This window comes from Geotrypetes seraphini, chromosome 6 (genome assembly GCF_902459505.1).
Source record: "Geotrypetes seraphini chromosome 6, aGeoSer1.1, whole genome shotgun sequence".
NCBI lineage: Eukaryota > Metazoa > Chordata > Amphibia > Gymnophiona > Dermophiidae > Geotrypetes > Geotrypetes seraphini.
Window position 1 is genome coordinate 19,821,521 of NC_047089.1, and position 18,725 is coordinate 19,840,245.

The 18,725-nt window shown below is 51.5% G+C and overlaps 1 protein-coding gene across 1 annotated transcript in view; it reads right to left on the reverse strand.

The window, feature by feature from the left end:
- Positions 1-18,725, reverse strand: part of PRCP (prolylcarboxypeptidase) — a 71,670-nt gene that overhangs the window by 19,628 nt on the left and 33,317 nt on the right. The window contains exons 4-5 of the mRNA XM_033947386.1: positions 10,363-10,544; positions 5,046-5,203 (exon numbers count right to left, since the gene is read on the reverse strand). Of these exons, the coding sequence (XP_033803277.1) occupies positions 5,046-5,203; positions 10,363-10,544 (340 nt within the window). The remainder of the gene's footprint in view (positions 1-5,045; positions 5,204-10,362; positions 10,545-18,725) is intronic.

Here is an 18,725-nt window from a genome sequence, read left to right on the forward strand (position 1 = left end):
GGGAGTAGAAGCCCTTCCCCCGTTGGTCGGGGAGAACCTCCTCCACTGCTCTCAGGCGAAGCAGGTCTCGAGCTTCGGAGAGGAGTAGGGGTAGCTGAGTCCGGTTGGGAGGGCAATTCCTTGGGGGGTTGTCCGGAGGAATGGCCCGAAAGTTGAGAGAGTACCCTGATGAGATCACGCCAAGGACCCATGCGTCCGACGTGGCTTGTTCCCAGCGAGGGTAAAAGGCTTTGAGTCGACCCCCGATGGGAAGGAGGCCTGTGGCTATGGCGGAGGGGGCCCGCCCCCTTCCGCATGTCCCGTCAAAAGGACGGGGATGGTTTGGTGGTCACAGGCGGTTGGGATTTGGGCATGGCCCGGTGGTGGGCTTGCGGGCGCCTCGGTGGGGGCCGCGAGAAGACAGGGGTGGACTTTTGTGGGTAGCGGCGCGGAGGGGCCCTATACGGCCTGGACGTGGGCGGTTTGGGCTTTTGTCGGACAAGGGAGGCAAACGAGCGTTCGTGTTCGGAGAGGCGTTTTGTAGCCGCCTCGATAGTGTCATCGAACAGTTCTTTTCCCACGCAGGGGAGGTTTGCCAACCGGTCCTGTAAGTTGGGGTCCATGTCGACCAGGCGCAGCCAAGCTAGTCGGCGCATGGCGATAGCAAAGGCTGCCTCTCTGGAGGAGAGTTCGAAGCCATCGTAGGCCGCGTGGAATAGATGAAGGCGCAGGTTGGAGAGGGACTCCAAAAGCAGGCTGAACGTTCCTTGCCGGGAGGCCGGTAGGTCAGTCTCAAAGGCTCTCAATAGTCCAATGAGGTGTTTGAGGTAGGATGTGAAGGTGAAAGTGTAGCTTTGCACCCTGGAGGCCATCATTGCGTTTTGATATAGTCTCCTGCCGAATTTGTCCAAGGTTCGGCCTTCTCGGCCTGGGGGGACCGCTGCTGAGACCCGGGATGGGTGAGCCTTTTTCAGGGAGGATTCTACTAGCAGCGATTGGTGGGAGAGCTGTGGTTGTTCGAATCCCGGGTAAGGTACTGTGCGGTACTTGGCCTCCATTTTGGAGGGTACGGCTGTGACCATGTAGGGGGTCTCCAGGTTTCTGAAGAAGGCCTGTTGGAGTACCGGGTTAGGTGGTAAGCGAAGGGACTCTCTGGGCAGTGATGGCATATCCAGCTCCGCCAGGTACTCCTTAGAGTATCTGGAGTCGGACTGGAGGTCTAAGTCCAAGGCGTGGCCCATGTCCTGGACAAAGCGGGTAAAGGATGGGCGGGATGTTCCCGGGGCCCCGTGCGGGGTCGGTGAACGAGACCTTCGTCGGGTGGAGAAGGATGGGGAGGCTTCCCTCGAATATCGAGGTTCCTGCTCCGATCCATGCTCCGAGGCCGGGGAAGCACTGTGAGAGTGTTCCGGGGTTGTGGATCTTCGGTGTCTCAAGGAGCCCCTCGGAGACGATGCCGGGGTTCGGGGTACCGATCGATGTTGAATCGGTGACCTCGATCCGGACTCCCTCGGAGAATACCTGCGACTTTGGGTCGGGGTTCCGGTCCGAGGGGGAGTTCGGAGGATGCGCGGGTTGGAGAGTGATAACTCAGCCACCCTTAGTGGTCCTGTACGAGGTGTGGGAGAACGGCCTCGTAGAGTTGGTGAACCTCGGGCCTTCTTGGAGGTACGGCGGTTCGAGGTTTCTGTTGTTTTAGCCCGACGTTTTGCCCCTCGGCGGTCTGCGGAGGGAGAACGTCTCGGGCGCCTCGGCGAGGAGTCCGAGGAGGATGGGATGCGGCGAGAATTGCGCACTTTTCCTCGAGGTTGCTCGATGCGAGGCTCAGGCTGGTCTGGCACATTCAGGGTCGAGGTCGAGGCCGATTGAAACTGGGCCATTGCAGCGGACAGCTCCGACGTGATCATCGCTCGGAGTAGGTCCTGGAAGACGGGCACGGACAGCATCGAAGGCATGTCCACTGCCTCGGTGCACTCCACCGGGGGCGACCTCGTGTCAGAGTATTCCCGTGTGGTGGAGGCACGGCCCGAAGGCTTGGAGGGCTTAGCTGGGGCTGTAAGCATGGGGCTTGCACCATGCGTCGACGTTGTCCCCGAGGCTGGCTTCTACGATGTTACGGAACCTGAAGAGGGAAGAGGGGACTTACCCGGAGCCGAGGCTTTCTGTTGTCCCGAGGACTTCGGAGTCGAGTCTCGAGGCGATGCTGAGGTATCCTGGGCCGAGGTCAAGGCCGGGGCTGAGGCCGGGGCCGACCTCGAGGCCGAGGTGGAGGGTTGGTCCAGGGTGAAGAGATCCGCCATGCGGGCTTTTCTTCGACGGAGGGCCCGGTTCTGGAAAGTAGCACACTGGGGGCAGGAATCGGTTGGATGAGCCGCCCCCAGGCAGAGAATGCACCAGCGATGCGGATCTGTGAGGGAAAGAAGCCGCTCACACCGGGTGCACTTTTTAAAGCTGGTCAAAGGCCGGGACATTAAATCGAAAGTAGCCGCGGCTCGATTAGCCACGCGGCCACGGGGACCCGGAAGCCTCCGGGTCGTCAAAAACGAAGCAGGAATCAAGTTAAAGGTAAAGAATTCGCGCACAGCGACTTAATCGTGAAAAAACAAGAAAAAATTGCGGTGCTAGAAGGCAGTTGGGGCAGAGCCTGAAAAACACGACTTCTAGGCTCAGCGGAAAATTTTGAACTGGAGACCACGAGGGGATGCACCCCCTAGTGGAGCAGGAAGGCACGCATGCGTGGAGCAGCAGAGCAAACTTAAATCTTCAATCAAGTTTGCTTGAAAATGCTTCCGCATCGGGGCTCCGTAGATGACGTCACCCACATGTGAGAATATCATGCCTGCTTGTCCTGGGATAATCAAAAAATACATCTAAGTCCATTTAGGGGCCTATGTCGCTAGTTGCCTAAAGTTGGCAGTGTCTAGTCTAAAGTCCATTCTCAAAAAAATGCATCCAAAATATTTTTTTTTTGAGAATTATTTAATTATATGTCCAGCTGTTTGATCAGCCAGACCACTAAGTCATCTATCTTTATACCCCATTCTCGTCCAAAAATTCATCCAAGTCAAAAATGCCTAGAACAGTGGGACAGATTGAAAGGGATGCAATGGGGAGAAACATTGTACATAGTGGTGGAGGGAATGGAAGGAGAGATGTGGCATGTGCTGGAGAGGGGTGATAGGAGAAATGTTGGATGTGGCAGTAGAGGGGGTGGGAGAGATGCACCCTGGATCTCTTTATCTTTCCCCACTCCCTTTGCAGCAAGGGAGGGAATGAGAGAAAGACGGACGTTCCTTCTTCTCACCTCTCCCTTCTGCAGCATTCTCCCCCACCATCGGTAATAGGAGGCTCAAGGCCACGTGAAGACGTCGCTCATGCACGTGGCATCATCGCATTGATGTCTGTGCATTTCCGGGTGCCCTCCAGCCACAGCTTAAAATGTTTGCAACAAACTGCCATAATAAACAGTGCTTGTCCAGGGTTACTCATCATCCAACCCATCAGGATACATTTCATGGAGCTGCTCCGGAGCCATCTTAGTTCCCACAACTTATGCTTTTGGTTTGAGTGTCTGTCACTAGTCCCTTTCTGTGAGGCTGGAGGATGCCCAGAAAAACAAGTGTTTTCCTACTTCTATGAAACTTGCTTTCATTATTTCTCAGCTTACAACAGGCACGTTCTGATGGATGATGCTTTCCGATTTCCTCGGAACCAATGGTCTTGTGTTGTTGGCAAATAACACAGCATTTAAATTGGACTGACCCAAGAAATCATACCAGAAAGTGGCAGATAACTGAATGGACCATTGCATTTACATTCTGCTCTCTACCTCTTTTCCTAATGGGGTAATGAACCACTCAGTGGCGTAGTAAGGGGGTGCAGACTGCCCCTCCTCCTCTCTGCTCCCCCACATACCTCTTTAAAATGTTCCCCGGCACAAGCAGTATCTTCCACTTGCTGCTCGCACTGGCGTCGGCTCCCTACTGATGTCACTCCTTGTCACAGGACCAGAACGTGACATCAGAATGCAGCTGACGCCGGTGCAAGATGCTGCTCGCACCAGCAAACATTGCAAGAAGTATCCGGGGAGCAGGAGGGAGTGCCCAAGCAGCAGGGAAGAGTAGGGGAGGATGGCACACAAGCAGCAGGGAAAAGTGGGGGGGGGGGATGCATGGCACAGCGATGCCAGATGCCACTGGAACCAATGAACCATCTCCTACTTTCTATTCCCTTCCCTATCAATCCTCTGCACTTATCCCATACTTTCTTACATTCCAATATAGTCTATGGTCGCACCACACCACTATGGAAAGGCACTTCTGTCTATTTACAACCCCTGGGAAGAAAAATTTGCTTGCATTATTTCTGAACAAAGCACCTTTTTATGCTATGAAAGTGAGCGTCTCAGCTGGGCATTTTTCAATGAAAAATGCAGGCCTCATAAGTATTAGGTGGTAAAGAATTTCGAATAAACACACATTCAGAAGGCAGGGGAGGCAAGAGAGGGCATCTGGAGTACTGGCAGGTGAAGAAAATCACTTGCAGTCTGCTCTGCTTCCTCTTCCTGTAGTAAAGTCGGGCTACACCAATCAGGAGCTGCTTTGACATGCAGCTCCTGATTGGTGTAGCCCGACTTTACTACAGGAAAAAGTGGTCGGAGAAAACTACGAATAAGCAAGTCTGCAATTTGCGAATCATGAATTCGTGGGGAACACTGTATAAAGAAACAGCAAAGCAAACAAATCTACTATATCCAATGTGGAACAGAAGACAACAAGCAGATCATATGAAGAAAAAACTTGTGTTTAATCAGAATGCTCCCAGGAATAGCGCCCGACAGCCGCGGTTTGCCTACAAGGCAGTGTCAGGGGCATACTACCAGCTGGTATCAAACACAGCTTTCACCAATGCTGAAGGTAGCCCTGGGTCTGTACCGACCGTCAATAGTTGGACATGCAAAATACTCAGATAAAGACCCCAATCTGAACCATAATCATTAAATTTAAAACAAATAAAATTGGCCCATTTCCTTACAAATCCACAGCAAACCCATGCTGGTTTCATACCTGTTGATGAAAGCCGGTTAATGGCTTCCCAGGACTTCCGGATGCTTTCAGAACAGCCGGAGCCACTTTTTCTAAAATCATTCGTCACAACTCTGTAAAACATGTTGCAGGGTACAAGATCCTCGAACTGCCAGATTGGCGCAGAGGCTGCAAGAGCCCTAGAAACGGAACAAAAGGAAGTGTCAGCTTGGCTTAAGAACAAGATACGTTACTTTAATCAAGTTTGCTATTACACCTTTACCTATTCAGTTCAAGGTTGGATTCCATTACAAGAGATTAGGTCAGTTATTCAAGAAGTTACCAGCATATGTCTTGCAAAATGTACAAAATAGTGTCAAAAAATTGCCTAGAATATCTAATATAATAAAACTCTAAGCGCGCATGCGCACTCTTACCAGCGTGTTCCCGTTTTCCGTGCACTGTAGGTTCCCTCAGGTAGGAGTGCGCATGCGCGCTTACCACGCATCTCTCTTTCTCTCTTCCGAGGCGGATGTCGGCTTCAGGCGGCGCGGAGGCTGTCGGCTGTGGCGGCTCTTGGTGTCTGAAGGCCGCCGCGGCTTCAGGCGGCTGTCGGCGGAGGGCAGACGTGAGGTAAGGGGTGCTGCTGGACAGGGGAAGAGACGGGGGAGCAGGAAAGAGGCTGATGGACAGGGGAAGAGACGGGGGGAAGAAAAAGGAAGGGAAGCCTACTGCTGGTCAGGGGGAGCAGGAAAGAGGTGCTGCTGGACAGAGGGGAGATAAAAAAAGGGAGAAGGGCTGCTGCTGGATAAGGGGAGCAGTGAAGGGGTGGTGGTGGACACAGGGAAGGTAAAAGGAAGGGAGAATGGGTGGACAGCCGAGGAAAAAGAAAGACAGAAATACAGAAAGCGGCTAAGGAAAGAGAGAGAGAAAGAAATAAAGACAGACACACACACATATTCTAGTACCCGTTAATGTAACGGGCTATAAGACTAGTTAAATATATAATGCGGAAGTGCTCAGTGCCCTTTGTCTCCAGCACATACGGTGCCGCTAAGAGAACAAGTTTGGGACCATCATTAACACTCCTCCATCCCAATACAGAAATGATACAGCACAGTTCCTATTCTCTCTCTGCTACCTTATTTGATAAAATTGAAAAACAGTAGCATTTATCTTGTATTTGAAATGACTGATCTTGTTCCTTCTGTGTAGCAGGGAGTTTTTCTTTTTTTGAAACTTTTTCTATTGCGCATCATGCATGCTCATAAAATGTTTCAGCGTTTTTTTGTCAGTTAGCTTTTGCTTTCCAGCGGCTATGCTGTTTGACTCGTCTAGCTTGCTCCGGCTAATTTAATCTCCTCCTTAGGAAGCCCTTTTCGGGGGAAACTTGGGTCCGAGTAGAGCAGCAGTCAAGTTAAGCACATTTTATGAGCACGCACGAACCACTTTGAAGCACAATAGAAAAAGATTCAAAAAAAAAAGAAAAAATTCCCTGCTGGGCCGCTACATAGATACACAGAAGGAACAGGATCAGTCACTTCAAATACAAGATAAGTGCTACTGTTTTTCAATTTTATCAATTAAGATAGCAGAGAGAGAATCGGAACTGGCAGTAACATTTCTGTATTGGGACGAAAGAGTGTTATGATGATCCCAAACTTGTTCACTTAGCAGCACCATATGTGCAGGAGACAAAGGGCACTGAGCACTTTTCGCATTCCAGTGTCTCCTGCGTATTCATGATTCTCAGACTTGCTTATTCACGGTTTTCTCCGACTGCCTCTTCCTGTACTAAAGTCGGGCTACACCAATCAGGAGCTGCGTGTCAAAGCAGCTCCTGATTGGTGTAGCCGTACTTTAGTAACAGGAAGGGGGGGGGGGGAAGTCAGACCGCAAGTGATTTTCTTCACTCACCGGTGCTCCAGCTGCCCTCTCCTGCCTCTTGCCAGGCAAAAAAACGTATTTGTGGTTTTTCGAAATTCGCGAGGGTTCCTGGAACAGAACCCCTGTGAATATCGGGGGGAGTACTGTATATATTTAATATTCTAGGTAATTTTTATTTTGACACTATTTTGTATATTTTACAAGACCTATGCTGATATTTTGATAATTCTACTTTGAAGAGCATATTAATTAATCTTTTATACTCCTGTTGGTCTTCAGAACCAAGAAGTTACAACAGATGGTTTGACATGGGCATTCAGTAGAGTTGCTAGTACAGGTAGGTCCAGTGGCATAATAAGGGGGGGAAAGTGGTCCGCCGCAGGGCAATCTCGGTAGGGGGCCGGCACCCGTCCTCCTCTCTGCCCTTCCACGCTCCTTTCCAAAACGCCCTACCGTTCGCATGCACCCCCTTCCCTTGTACCTCTAAGTTTCCCCGCATGAGCAGCATTACGAACTTGCTGCCCGGGTCGGGTTGCCTCTCTCTCCGATGTCACTTCCGGGCCTCATACCCAAGAAGCGACATTAGCGGGATAGCCAACACGACGCGGGCAGCAAGTTCATGAGGTAGCTCGTGCCTGGAAAGAAGGGGGGAAGGGAAAGAAGGTGCTGCAGGGGAGGGGAGGTCAGTAAGGAGCGAGGAGCGGAAAAGAGGGCAGGGGAGGGGTGCCACACCCTTGCTAAGCCACTGGGTAGACAAGTACAGTTATTAATACAGTTAGGTCATAGTTACAAATACATAGTTTCAAGTTCAAGTAGGTCATCATTGGCTCATTGTTATATCCCAGGAGTTGCATTAGATAGTCTAGAAATGGACTTTTACAATTACCATTTCAGTTACTTCATGGCTGATTTCCTGTCTTGGTAGAGAAATGCTTTTAGAAGTTTTATGAACCTGAGATATTGGTCACAAGATTGTAGTTGGTTCCAGCATTTTGCTGATATTGGATGGATAAGGCAATTTGCCTGGTAGACTTTATATTATTGTATGCTGGGAATTTTAAGTAGAAAAAATTTCTGGTGGAATATCTGTTGGAGGCATCCTGGAGTAGGGTAGCCAACTCCGTTAAGTAGTTGGAAGGGCATTGCCTGTCAGGATCTTAAAGGCAGGGATGCCTAATTTAAACTTGACCTTTGCGGTTATGGGCAACCAATGTAGATTCATATAATAGGATTGTAGGTGTTACGATTCCATAGTCTGTATACAAGTCTTACTGCTGCATTTTGAGCTAGTTGTAGATGCAATAACAACATTTTAGAGCAAAGAACTCGTGTTAAATTACAGTAGTCCAGTTGAGATAGGATTAGGGATTGCACTAAAATTTGGAAAGCCAATTATGAAGATGTGAAAAGGGCAGTTTTAGAAAACTGCTTAAGACGCAATTAGCAATTATTTGTAGATGCCTTTTTCTAGACAATATCTGAGTGTTGCTGGTTGAAGAACTTTTTATGACTTTGCATAAGCCTTTTGGTATCATTTTATAGACGGTTCTCTGAGGATTATTAGTTTGTCTGATTATGTTTTTTATAATTTTTGTGCATGTAAGATAATGTAATCCATTTAGTTTTAAACGGTATAGAAATTTTTAAAATACATAAATAACAAATTTGATGATGGATCTTAGCTTTCACATTACAAGGAAAAATGGTTTATTATTGATTGTACATGGCTCATCGTGGAGAGGTGGTTATCAATTTCTACTCCTAAGATTTAGGATTGTAGTTCTAATGGAAAGTCTGCATCATCTACCGTAATCCTTGGATTGCAGCATAGACCAGTTAAGGGTCCTAGCCAAAGGAATTTGTTTTTGTTCTTATATAGTTTGAGGCAGTGGGTTGAGGTCCAGTTTTCTATGATATAGACACTTTTTTTTACAGTGGTGAGGGTATTGGCTAATGTAGCTGTTACAGAAAGCATGATCGTCATCTGCATAAGTGAAATGTTTTATTCGTGTGAGATAATAGGTTGACTCCCAAGGATTTAATAAGTAGGTTGAACACCGATAGTGAAAGTAAGGATCCTTGGGGGATCCTACTTGGAGGGTGCCAGATGTCAGAAGTTCACCATCCTTATGTACAGCATAGTGTCAAGCGGTTAGGAAGCCTTGGAACCAGGAAAAGACTAGGCCACTAAATCCGAAATCACCGAAGATCTCAAACATTTGATCGAAGTCTTCTAGTTCAAATTGGATTATGATTGCGCTGTGACTCTTGCTTAGTAGTTCTTTGCCACATTTTACTAGTGCTGTGATTTTTCCTGAATCCCGATTGTGAAGGGTGGAGGATAGTGAAGTGTTGTAAGTAGTATTCAAGTTGTTCTGCAACATAATCCTCCATCAACTTGATAAAATAGAGGGGATGAAAGCTCCTGGCTGATAACTGGTCACATCGGAGGAGCTGAGTTTTGGGTTCTTAGGAACAGGCGTTAAGATAATTCCTCCTCCTGATTTGCAGAAAAAGGATAGTTAAGCCACTGGGTTATTTTTCCTATGGTTGTTGGGCTAAGGTGGGCAGGTGTCAAGGCTGCAGTATACTTTGGAGTATTTTAGGAGAAGCCGTTTTGTGTCTTTAAATTTAATCTCTTCAAAATCATTCTAAAATCTATCTGCTGGTACTTTGTCACAATGGGTCTAGCTGGATTGGTTGGGGGTAGCTGGTCTCATGTGGTTTGAATTTTGAGGCTGTTGGAATACGGGGGTTGTTGTCATTTAAAGATCTTGTTCGTGTTGGTTAGGTCATCTCAGGGGTAGGAAACTCTGGTCGTCGAGAGCTGTATTCCAGTAAGGTTTTCAGGATTTCCCCAATGAATATGCATTGAAAGCAGTGCATGCAAATAGATCTCATGCATATTCATTGGGGAAATCCAGAAAACCCGACTGGAATACAGCTCTCGAGGACCGGAGTTCCCTCCCCCTGGGTTATCTAATTTGAAGGACAGTTTGTTGATTTTAAGATTATCTTCTGTGCTGATCTGTTTAGAGTAGTACTTTCTTTTGCATCAATAGTGACGAGACATGAGTGCATCACTGCGACCCGGAAAGCAAAAGACAAAACATGATGAAGTCAAGAAGTGGTGCTCACCTGGCTTCGGGAGCAGCTGATAAACTTCTCTGCAGGAATGCAGAAGCTAGTTGAATGATACAACTAAAGCATCATCTTGCATGGAGACTATGTGGAAAAGCGATATATTCATTTGCTCACAGTTACTTCTATTAAAGCCTTTAAATGTATTTTGCCTTTTTGAGTTACCCTTGTACTATTGCTAGGAGCCTCAAATACCGAATTAGCCCAACCCTCTCTGGATTTCCGAGAGGGTCTGTTCACACCCGGAAGTCAGCATTGCACCTAATGGGACTGTTAAATAAAAGTTTAAGAACTCTGTCCTATAAAACCTAAGCACTACAATTTTCCTTACCCAACCACCACATCAGGGTATTTCATTCTAAGCCAGGCTGCAAGCATCCCTCCATAGGATCCACCAATAGCAATGACAGGGCTCTTCCAGGCTCCTGGAACGTTCTCTTTAATGTAACGAATTAGCACCGCAAAGTCTGCCAAGGCCTGCTCAGATGTCAAGTAGTTTAAATGTTTGGAATCCTAAGAAAAAAGGACATAAGAGGGAAGAAAGCATGACGCTCCATATGCCATCTGCAGGGTAATGCCAGAGTACCGTATTTTCACTCATATACCACGCACACGGGTATAGCGCGCGGGGAACAGAAATTTATGTAATAAAATTTTAATATAGCACGCACACGCGTATACCGCGCATGCTAAAACCTCCTCCCGCCTACTCAGAACCGGCATCCTCCCCCCCGCTCGCGTCACCCCCCCTCCCCCGCGATCCTACATCCCCCCCAACACCGCAAAGACAACTCTTACCCGATTGGGCACCGGCACCAGCACCAATGCACAGAATGTGCCAATGCCAGTGCCCGAAGATCGTCCCTCGTTGGGTTGGGTTGGGCTGGGCTGGGCGGTGAGAGAGAGATCCTCCTTCTTCCTGTGCCGGGCTGGACTAGGCTTTGAGCATGCGCAAATGCTCAAGGCCTAGTCCAGCCCGGCACAGGAAGAAGGAGGATCTCCCTCGCACCGCCCAGCCCAGCCCAACCCAACCCAATAAGGGACGATCTTCGGGCACTAGCACATGCTGTGCATTGGTGCTGGTGCTGGTGCCCAATCGGGTAAGAGTTGTCTTTGCGGTGCTGGGGGGGGATGTAGGATCGCGGGGGAGGGGGAGTGATGCGAGCGGGGGGGGGGGAGGATGCCGGTTCGCAGGGGGAATACCGGATCAGAATGGAAAAAAAAAAATTTGTATAACGCGCATGGTTATGCACGGTTTGTAAAATCGTGTATAACGCGCGCGTTATATGCATGAAAATACGGTAATGCTAGAGTATTTGGAGCAATCTAAAGAAAAATAAATGAAAGTCATCATTCTCCTTATCCGCTCCACCACTCGATAAAGCCGACGTCAATACTCTGTCCTGGGCCGATGCGGGGCCTTGTGCATCAGTGCATGCTCAGGGTTACCAGACGTCTGGATTTCCACGGACATATTCTCCTTTTCGAGGATATGTCTGGGGGTCCGGACGGCTTTTCAAAACCGGCACACAGTCCGGGTTTTTGAAAAGCTTCTTCTCCACGAAAAGCTGTTCCCTCCGAGAATCTCAAAGAAGGCGGGAACCGGCAGGCCTTGAGCATGCGCAGACGCTCAAGGTCCCGCACTAGGTCAGCATACGCCGTTGCGGTAATAGCTTTCTTGAGCACCAACAGTAAGGCCTGATCAGGGCCTATGGAAGAGAGGGGGGGAGTTGCAATAGCAGTGGAACCAGAAATGAGTGCGACTTCAAAAGACGCTCTTTTCTTGTTGCAGCTGCTAATTCCCCTGTGACTCAATGTAAATAGCAGTTGTCAAAGGTTGGGAAACAGAATGGGCTAGATTCGCTAAGCCCACCGATCAAGTCCCGACCACTTAGCGACCCCGACCTGATTTACTAACATTCCTCCTGCATCCGATCCATGCATGCAAATACAGGCAGGCAGCAATTCACTTAAAAAAAAAAATAGAGAGAGGAACACCAACTGGGCTGGCCGATCCCAAAACAAGCGACTGCCAAGGACCATTTGCACACGTCCCTGCCGACTCTCCTGCTCCATGCCCCCCTGAAATCCCAGTCAACTTCCCACCAGCCCTGCTCTCTGTCCTGCTCCATTTAGCTCTGTGCCGAAAACCTGTTCTGCTCAAAAAATCTCTTCTCCCCCTGCCGCGATTCTCCCTCTCCTGCTTTCTGTTCCCGCTTGCCACCCTTCCCTCCCTCCCTGCTCTCTGCCGCGATTCTCCCTCTCCTGCTCTCTGTTCCTGCTTGCCACTTTTCCCTCCCTCCTTGCTCTCTGCCGTGATTCTCCCTCTCCTGCTCTCTGTTCCTGCTTGCCCCCCTTCCCTCCCTCCCTGCTCTCTGCCGCGATTCTCCCTCTCCTGCTCTGTTCCTGCTTGCCGCCCTTCCCTCCCTGCTCTCTGCCGCGATTCTCCCTCTCCTGCTCTCTGTTCCTGCTTGCCACTTTTCCCTCCCTCCTTGCTCTCTGCCGTGATTCTCCCTCTCCTGCTCTCTGTTCCTGCTTGCCACCCTTCCCTCCCTCCCTGCTCTCTGCCGCGATTCTCCCTCTCCTGCTCTGTTCCTGCTTGCCGCCCTTCCCTCCCTGCTCTCTGCCACGATTCACCCTCTCCTGCTCTCTGCTCCTGTTTGTCGCCCTTCCCTGCAGTGCGAGTTCATGGTTTTAACCCGCTTTAAACCCGTGGGCTAAAACCATGGGCTCGCACTGCAGGGAAGGGCGGCAGAGAAAGCACAGTTACTTACCGTAACAGGTGTTATCCAGGGACAGCAGGCATAATATTCTCACATGTGGGTGACGTCATCTACGGAGCCCCAGCGCGGACAGCTTTTCAAGCAAACTTGATTGAAGTTTCAAGTTTGCTATGCTGCACCACGCATGTGCATGCCTTCTTGCCCACTAGAGGGCGCATCCCCACCTCGTGGTCCTCAGTTCCATATCCAGCAAAGAAGCCATCCCCGGGGAGGAGGGCGGGTTGTGAGAATATATGCCTGCTGTCCCTGGATAACACCTGTTACGGTAAGTAACTGTGCTTTATCCCAGGACAAGCAGGCATGATATTCTCACATGTGGGTGACCTCCAAGCCAACCAAAAAAGGGCAGGTGGGAGGATGGCAATTTAGGAAAACAGATTTCGCAAAACTGACTGGCCAAACCGGCCGTCACTCCTGGATAACGTATCCAGACAGTAGTGGGAGGTGAAAGTATGAACCAAAGACCAAGTGGCAGCCTTGCAGATGTCCTCCATCGGAGTAGAACGGAGGAAAGCGACAGAAGCTGCCATCGCTCGGACCTTATGTCCCGTAACCCGACCATGCAGCTCGAGACCAGCCTGAGCGTAGCAAAAAGAAATACAAGCAGCCAACCAGTTGGACAAGGTGCGCTTGGAAACAGGACGTCCCAACCGATTAGGATCAAAGGACAAAAATAATTGAGGAACCTTCCGATGAGACTTGGTGCGTTGAAGATAAAAAGCCAACGCCCTCTTACAGTCAAGAGTGTGACGCGCCACCTCCCCAGGATGAGCGTGGGGCTTCGGAAAAAACACCGGAAGAACAATTGACTGATTGAGGTGGAAATCAGACACAACCTTAGGTAAAAATTTAGGATGGGTGCGAAGAACCACCTTGTCATGATGGAACACAGTAAAGGGCGGGTCTGCAACCAAAGCCTGCAGCTCACTAATCCGACGAGCAGACGTGAGCGCAAGTAAAAAGATCACCTTCCAAGTGAGAAACTTAAGAAGAGACTTGTCAATCGGCTCAAAAGGAGGTTTCATCAGCTGAGCCAAGACCACATTAAGATCCCAAACCACAGGAGGAGGTTTCAGAGGAGGATTAACATTCACTAAACCCCTCATGAAACGAACCGCCAGAGGATGAAGAGAGAGAGAACGTCCCTCGAGATGCCGATGGAAAGCAGCAATAGCACTGAGATGCACCCGAATGGAAATCGTCTTTAGCCCAGACTTGGACAAATGCAACAAATATTCCAGAACCGAGGACACCGGAACCGAACTCGGATCCAGATGGTGCGAGGAACACCAGGATGAAAATCTGGTCCACTTCTGGGAATAACAAAGCCGAGTCGAGACCTTGCGCGAGGCTTCCAACACCTCCCTGACCGACTGAGAAACAGAAACCGAAGTCAGGGGGAAAGGAACCAAGCCGTCAGATGTAATGACTGAAGATTGGGTTGCAACAGCGAACCCCGACTCTGAGACAGCAGAGAGGGAAAAACAGGCAGAAGTAGAGGCTCCCTGGCACTGAGTTGAAGGAGCAGGGAGTACCAGTGCTGACGAGGCCAACGAGGCGCAATGAGAATCATAGTGGCTCTGGATGACTTGAGATGAACCAACGTCCTCAAGATCAGAGGAAAAGGAGGAAACGCAAAAAGTAACCTCCCTCCCCAGTCGAGAAGGAAGGCATCTGCCTCGAGACGGTCCTGGGAGTAAATCCGAGAACAATAGAGGGGCAGTTTGTGAGTCTCCGGGGAGGCAAACAGATCCACCTGAGGAGCCCCCAGCGGTCGAAGACCTCTCGCAGAACTCGGGAGTTGAGGGACCACTCGTGCGGCTGGAGAAGACGACTGAGTTTGTCGGCCAGACAATTCTTCTCTCCCTGAATGTAAACCGCCCGCAGGAAGATGTTCTGGGAGACCGCCCATTCCCAAAGGCGCAAGGCTTCCCGGCACAGGGACCAAGAGCCCGTCCCCCCTTGCTTGTTTACATAATACATTGCCACTTGGTTGTCCGTCCGTACCAGGACTACCTGATTGCGCAGCAGATGGCAGAACGCTCGAGCTGCCAGAAAAATGGCGCGAAGCTCCAACACATTGATGTGACAAAGACGGTCCTCCGCAGACCATAGACCTTGAGTCCGCAGACCGTCGAGGTGAGCCCCCCACGCGTACTCCGAAGAGTCCGTGGTCAGGACCTTGCGATGTGGAGGGACGAGAAAGAGCAAACCCCCGGAAAGATTGGAAGAGTTGGTCCACCAACGGAGCGAGCGTCTCAAGGAAGGAGTCACTGTTACAGAAAGGGAGAGCGGATCTCGATCCTGACGCCACTGGGAGGCCAAGGTCCACTGAGGGAGTCTCAGATGCAATCGGGCAAACGGTGTGACATGAACCGTCGATGCCATGTGACCGAGTAGAATCATCAGCCGGTGTGCTGAGACGGAGCGCTGCAGCGAAATCTGACGGCACAGTCGAAGCAGAGCCTCCAGCCTCGAAGAGGGAAGGAACGCACGAAGGCGAACCGTGTCCAGCACGGCCCCGATAAACTGAAGGGATTGAGCATGGCACAGCTGCAATTTGGGAAAATTCACCTCGAACCCCAGACGTTGAAGGAAGATGATAGTCTGTCGGGTCGCTGAGATAACCCCCTCCCGGGATGATGCCTTGATCAGCCAATCGTCCAGGTAGGGGAAGACCTGCAGCCCCTGAGATCTCAGGGCAGCCGCAACTACCACCATACACTTCATGAAGACTCGAGGAGACGAGGCCAGCCCGAAGGGGAGGACACGATACTGAAGGTGCAACTCCCCCACCTGGAACCGTAAGAACTTGCGGAAGGCGGGATGCACCGGAACATGAGTATACGCTTCCTTCAAGTCTAGGGAGCACATCCAGTCCCCCTCCTCCAACAGAGGGTAGAGAACCGGAAGCGACAACATACGGAACTTCTCCCGGACCAGGAACTTGTTGAGCTTCCAGAGGTCCAAAATGGGGCGTAAGACCCCGGTCTTCTTTGGGACCAAAAAGTAACGGGAGTAGAACCCCCGCCCCCGTTGGTTTGGGGGGACCGGCTCCACCGCCCGAAGGCTCAACAAGGCCCTGGCTTCCGAGAGTAGAAGAGGAAGCTGGGTTCGGTTGCAAAGAGATGCCCCCGGCGGTTGTTCCGGCGGCGTGGCCGAGAAGTTTAGCGAGTAACCCTCGGAGACGAGACGGAGCACCCAAGCGTCTGACGTGATCATAGTCCAGGCCGAATGAAAGGCCCGCAGCCAGCCCCCGATGGGCAGGGGGTCCGGAGAGAGTGCGGAGGGGGCCCGCCCCCATCCGCTCATCACGTCAAAAAGACAGCGCCGGCTTAGACACCCCTTGCGTCTGAGGTTTCGGCTGGGCCCCTCTGCCCTGCTGCGGTGGGCATCTGGGCGGAGGCCTCGAGAATGCTGGTGTAGACTTTTGAGGGTATCGCCGCGGCGGAGGTCTAAATGGCTTCTGCGGCGTTACCCGTGGTTTAGGATGGACCAAGGAGGCGATGGAGCGCTCGTGTTCGGACAGGCGTTTGGTCGCCGCCTCCAAGGACTCATCGAACAATTCCGATCCGACACATGGCAGATTGGCTAGGCGCTCCTATAAGTTCGGGTCCATATCAACCGTTCGGAGCCATGCGAGACTGCGCATCGCTACTGCAAAGGCGGAGACTCTGGAGGCCAACTCAAATGCGTCGTAAACCGCATGAAAAAGGTATAGGCGCAGCTGTGACAAGTTGGCCATAAATTTACCAAAGTCCCCCTTATGGGAATCCGGCATGACCCCATGATAACGGGGTAATGCCTTCACCATTTGCCTCAGATAAGATGAAAAAGTGAAAGCATAATTAAGGACCCTGGCCGCCATCATGGAATTGGAATAGAGGCGGCGACCAAACTTGTCCAAAGTCTGCCCTTTCCGCCCGGGAGGGACCGCAGCGGAGACCCTAGAAGGCTGGGACTTCTTTAATGCCGACTCCACCAGCAACGACTGGTGAGACAGTTGCACCTTCTCGAAGCCCTTACATGGGATGGTGCGGTACTTCGACTCCATTTTAGATGGAACCGCTGTGACTGTAAGAGGGGAGTCCAAGTTCCTCAGGAAGGTCTGATGGAGGACTTTATTAAGAGGCAGACGAGGGGTCTCCCTCGGGGGAGAAGGTAAATCCTGCTCCTCCAAAAACTCCTTGGTGTATTGTGAACCAGACACCAGATCCAGATCCAGGTCCAAGGCCCTCCCCATATCAAGCACAAATCTGGAAAAAGAGGAGGGTTTGGACGGAGGGGAGGGCGATCGAGAGGCCCGCGTCTCCAAAAAGGAAGGGGAAGCCTCACAGGAATAACGAGGTTCCCTACCAGACCCAGAGCCCCAAGAGGCCGCCCCGAGCGATCTCGACGGGGTCGGGGACCGCCTATGCCCCGAGGAACCCCTGTGTGAAGTCCCCGGGGTACGAGGCACCGAGGTCTGCCCCTTCCGTTTCGGCGAGGAGTCACTCGACAACCCTCCCTCGGAGGAACAGAACAACCTTGGATTATCAAGGCGGAGCTCCGAGACCCGTAGCGTCTCCGCCCCGGTCGGCGAGGAGCGACCGCGCCTCCGAGGAGACCCGCGAGAATGCTTGGACTTTCTCGGCCGGCACTTCGCCTGAGGCCGACCCGAGGGCGAGGAGCCCCAGGAGGACCTCGACGAGGAAGAAGTGGAAGAGATCCTCCGAACTCTCCGCACCTTGTCCCGAGGCCGCACACTCCGTTCCGGCTGGTCGACCGAGGTCGAGGGCAAGGTCGGGGTCGAGGTTGGAACCACCCCAGGGGCCGAAGTCGAGGGCACCAAGACCGAGGCCGCCGAAGCCGGGGCGCTCGGGGCCGAAGCCGGCTGCAGGTGCGCTAAGGCGCCGGACAGCTCCGAGGTAATGAGAGCACGGAGCAAGTCCTGAAAAGCCGGCACCGCCATCATGGCTGGTAGATCCGGGGCCGGCGGGTGCTCCCTCGAGGGCGACCTCGGTCTCGAGTATTTCCGCGGGGCCCCCGACTTCGACGCTCGGGGCAGGGCCGAGGACGACCCACCCGCCCTCGTCGAGGATCCCGAGGATGGCTTCTTCGAAGTTGGAGCTGAGGAAGGAAGAGAGGACTTACCCCCCGTCGACTTCGAAGTCGAGGCCGTCGGCTTCGAGGAAGCAGGATGTCTCGGCGAGGCCGAGGTCAAGGCCGGGGCCGAAACCGACGTCGAGGCCTGCTCCGCGGGGTCGACAGCAAAGAGCTCCGCCATTCTGGCACGACGGCGGCGGAGAGCTCTTGGCTGAAAGGTCGAGCACCTGGGACAGGAATCGGTGGGGTGCTCGGGACCCAGGCAAAGTAAGCACCACCGGTGAGGATCGGTGAGAGAAAGTAGCCGATCGCACCGGGTGCACTTTATACAGCCCGTCAAAGGACGGGACATGAAATCGAAAACGGCCGGGAACGGAACGAGGTCCCGCGGCCGCGGCTACCGGGAGCCCCCGGAGCCGAACAAAAAATCTTTTTTTTTTTTTTTTTTTTTTTGACGATTAACAAACACACAAACGAATAAAAAAATAAAACAAGCACAGCGACCGAGAAAAACGACTCAGACGCGGTGTCAGAAGACAAAAAAAGAGAGAGCACAATTTCCACAGGGCTTCTGGCTCCGCGGAAAAAACTGAACTGAGGACCACGAGGTGGGGATGCGCCCTCTAGTGGGCAAGAAGGCATACACATGCGTGGTGCAGCATAGCAAACTTGAAACTTCAATCAAGTTTGCTTGAAAAACTGTCCGCGCTGGGGCTCCGTAGATGACGTCACCCACATGTGAGAATATCATGCCTGCTTGTCCTGGGATAACAGGAGAGTCAGGGCGAGTAAAAAATTATAAAAAAAATTTTAAACGGACAGCAAA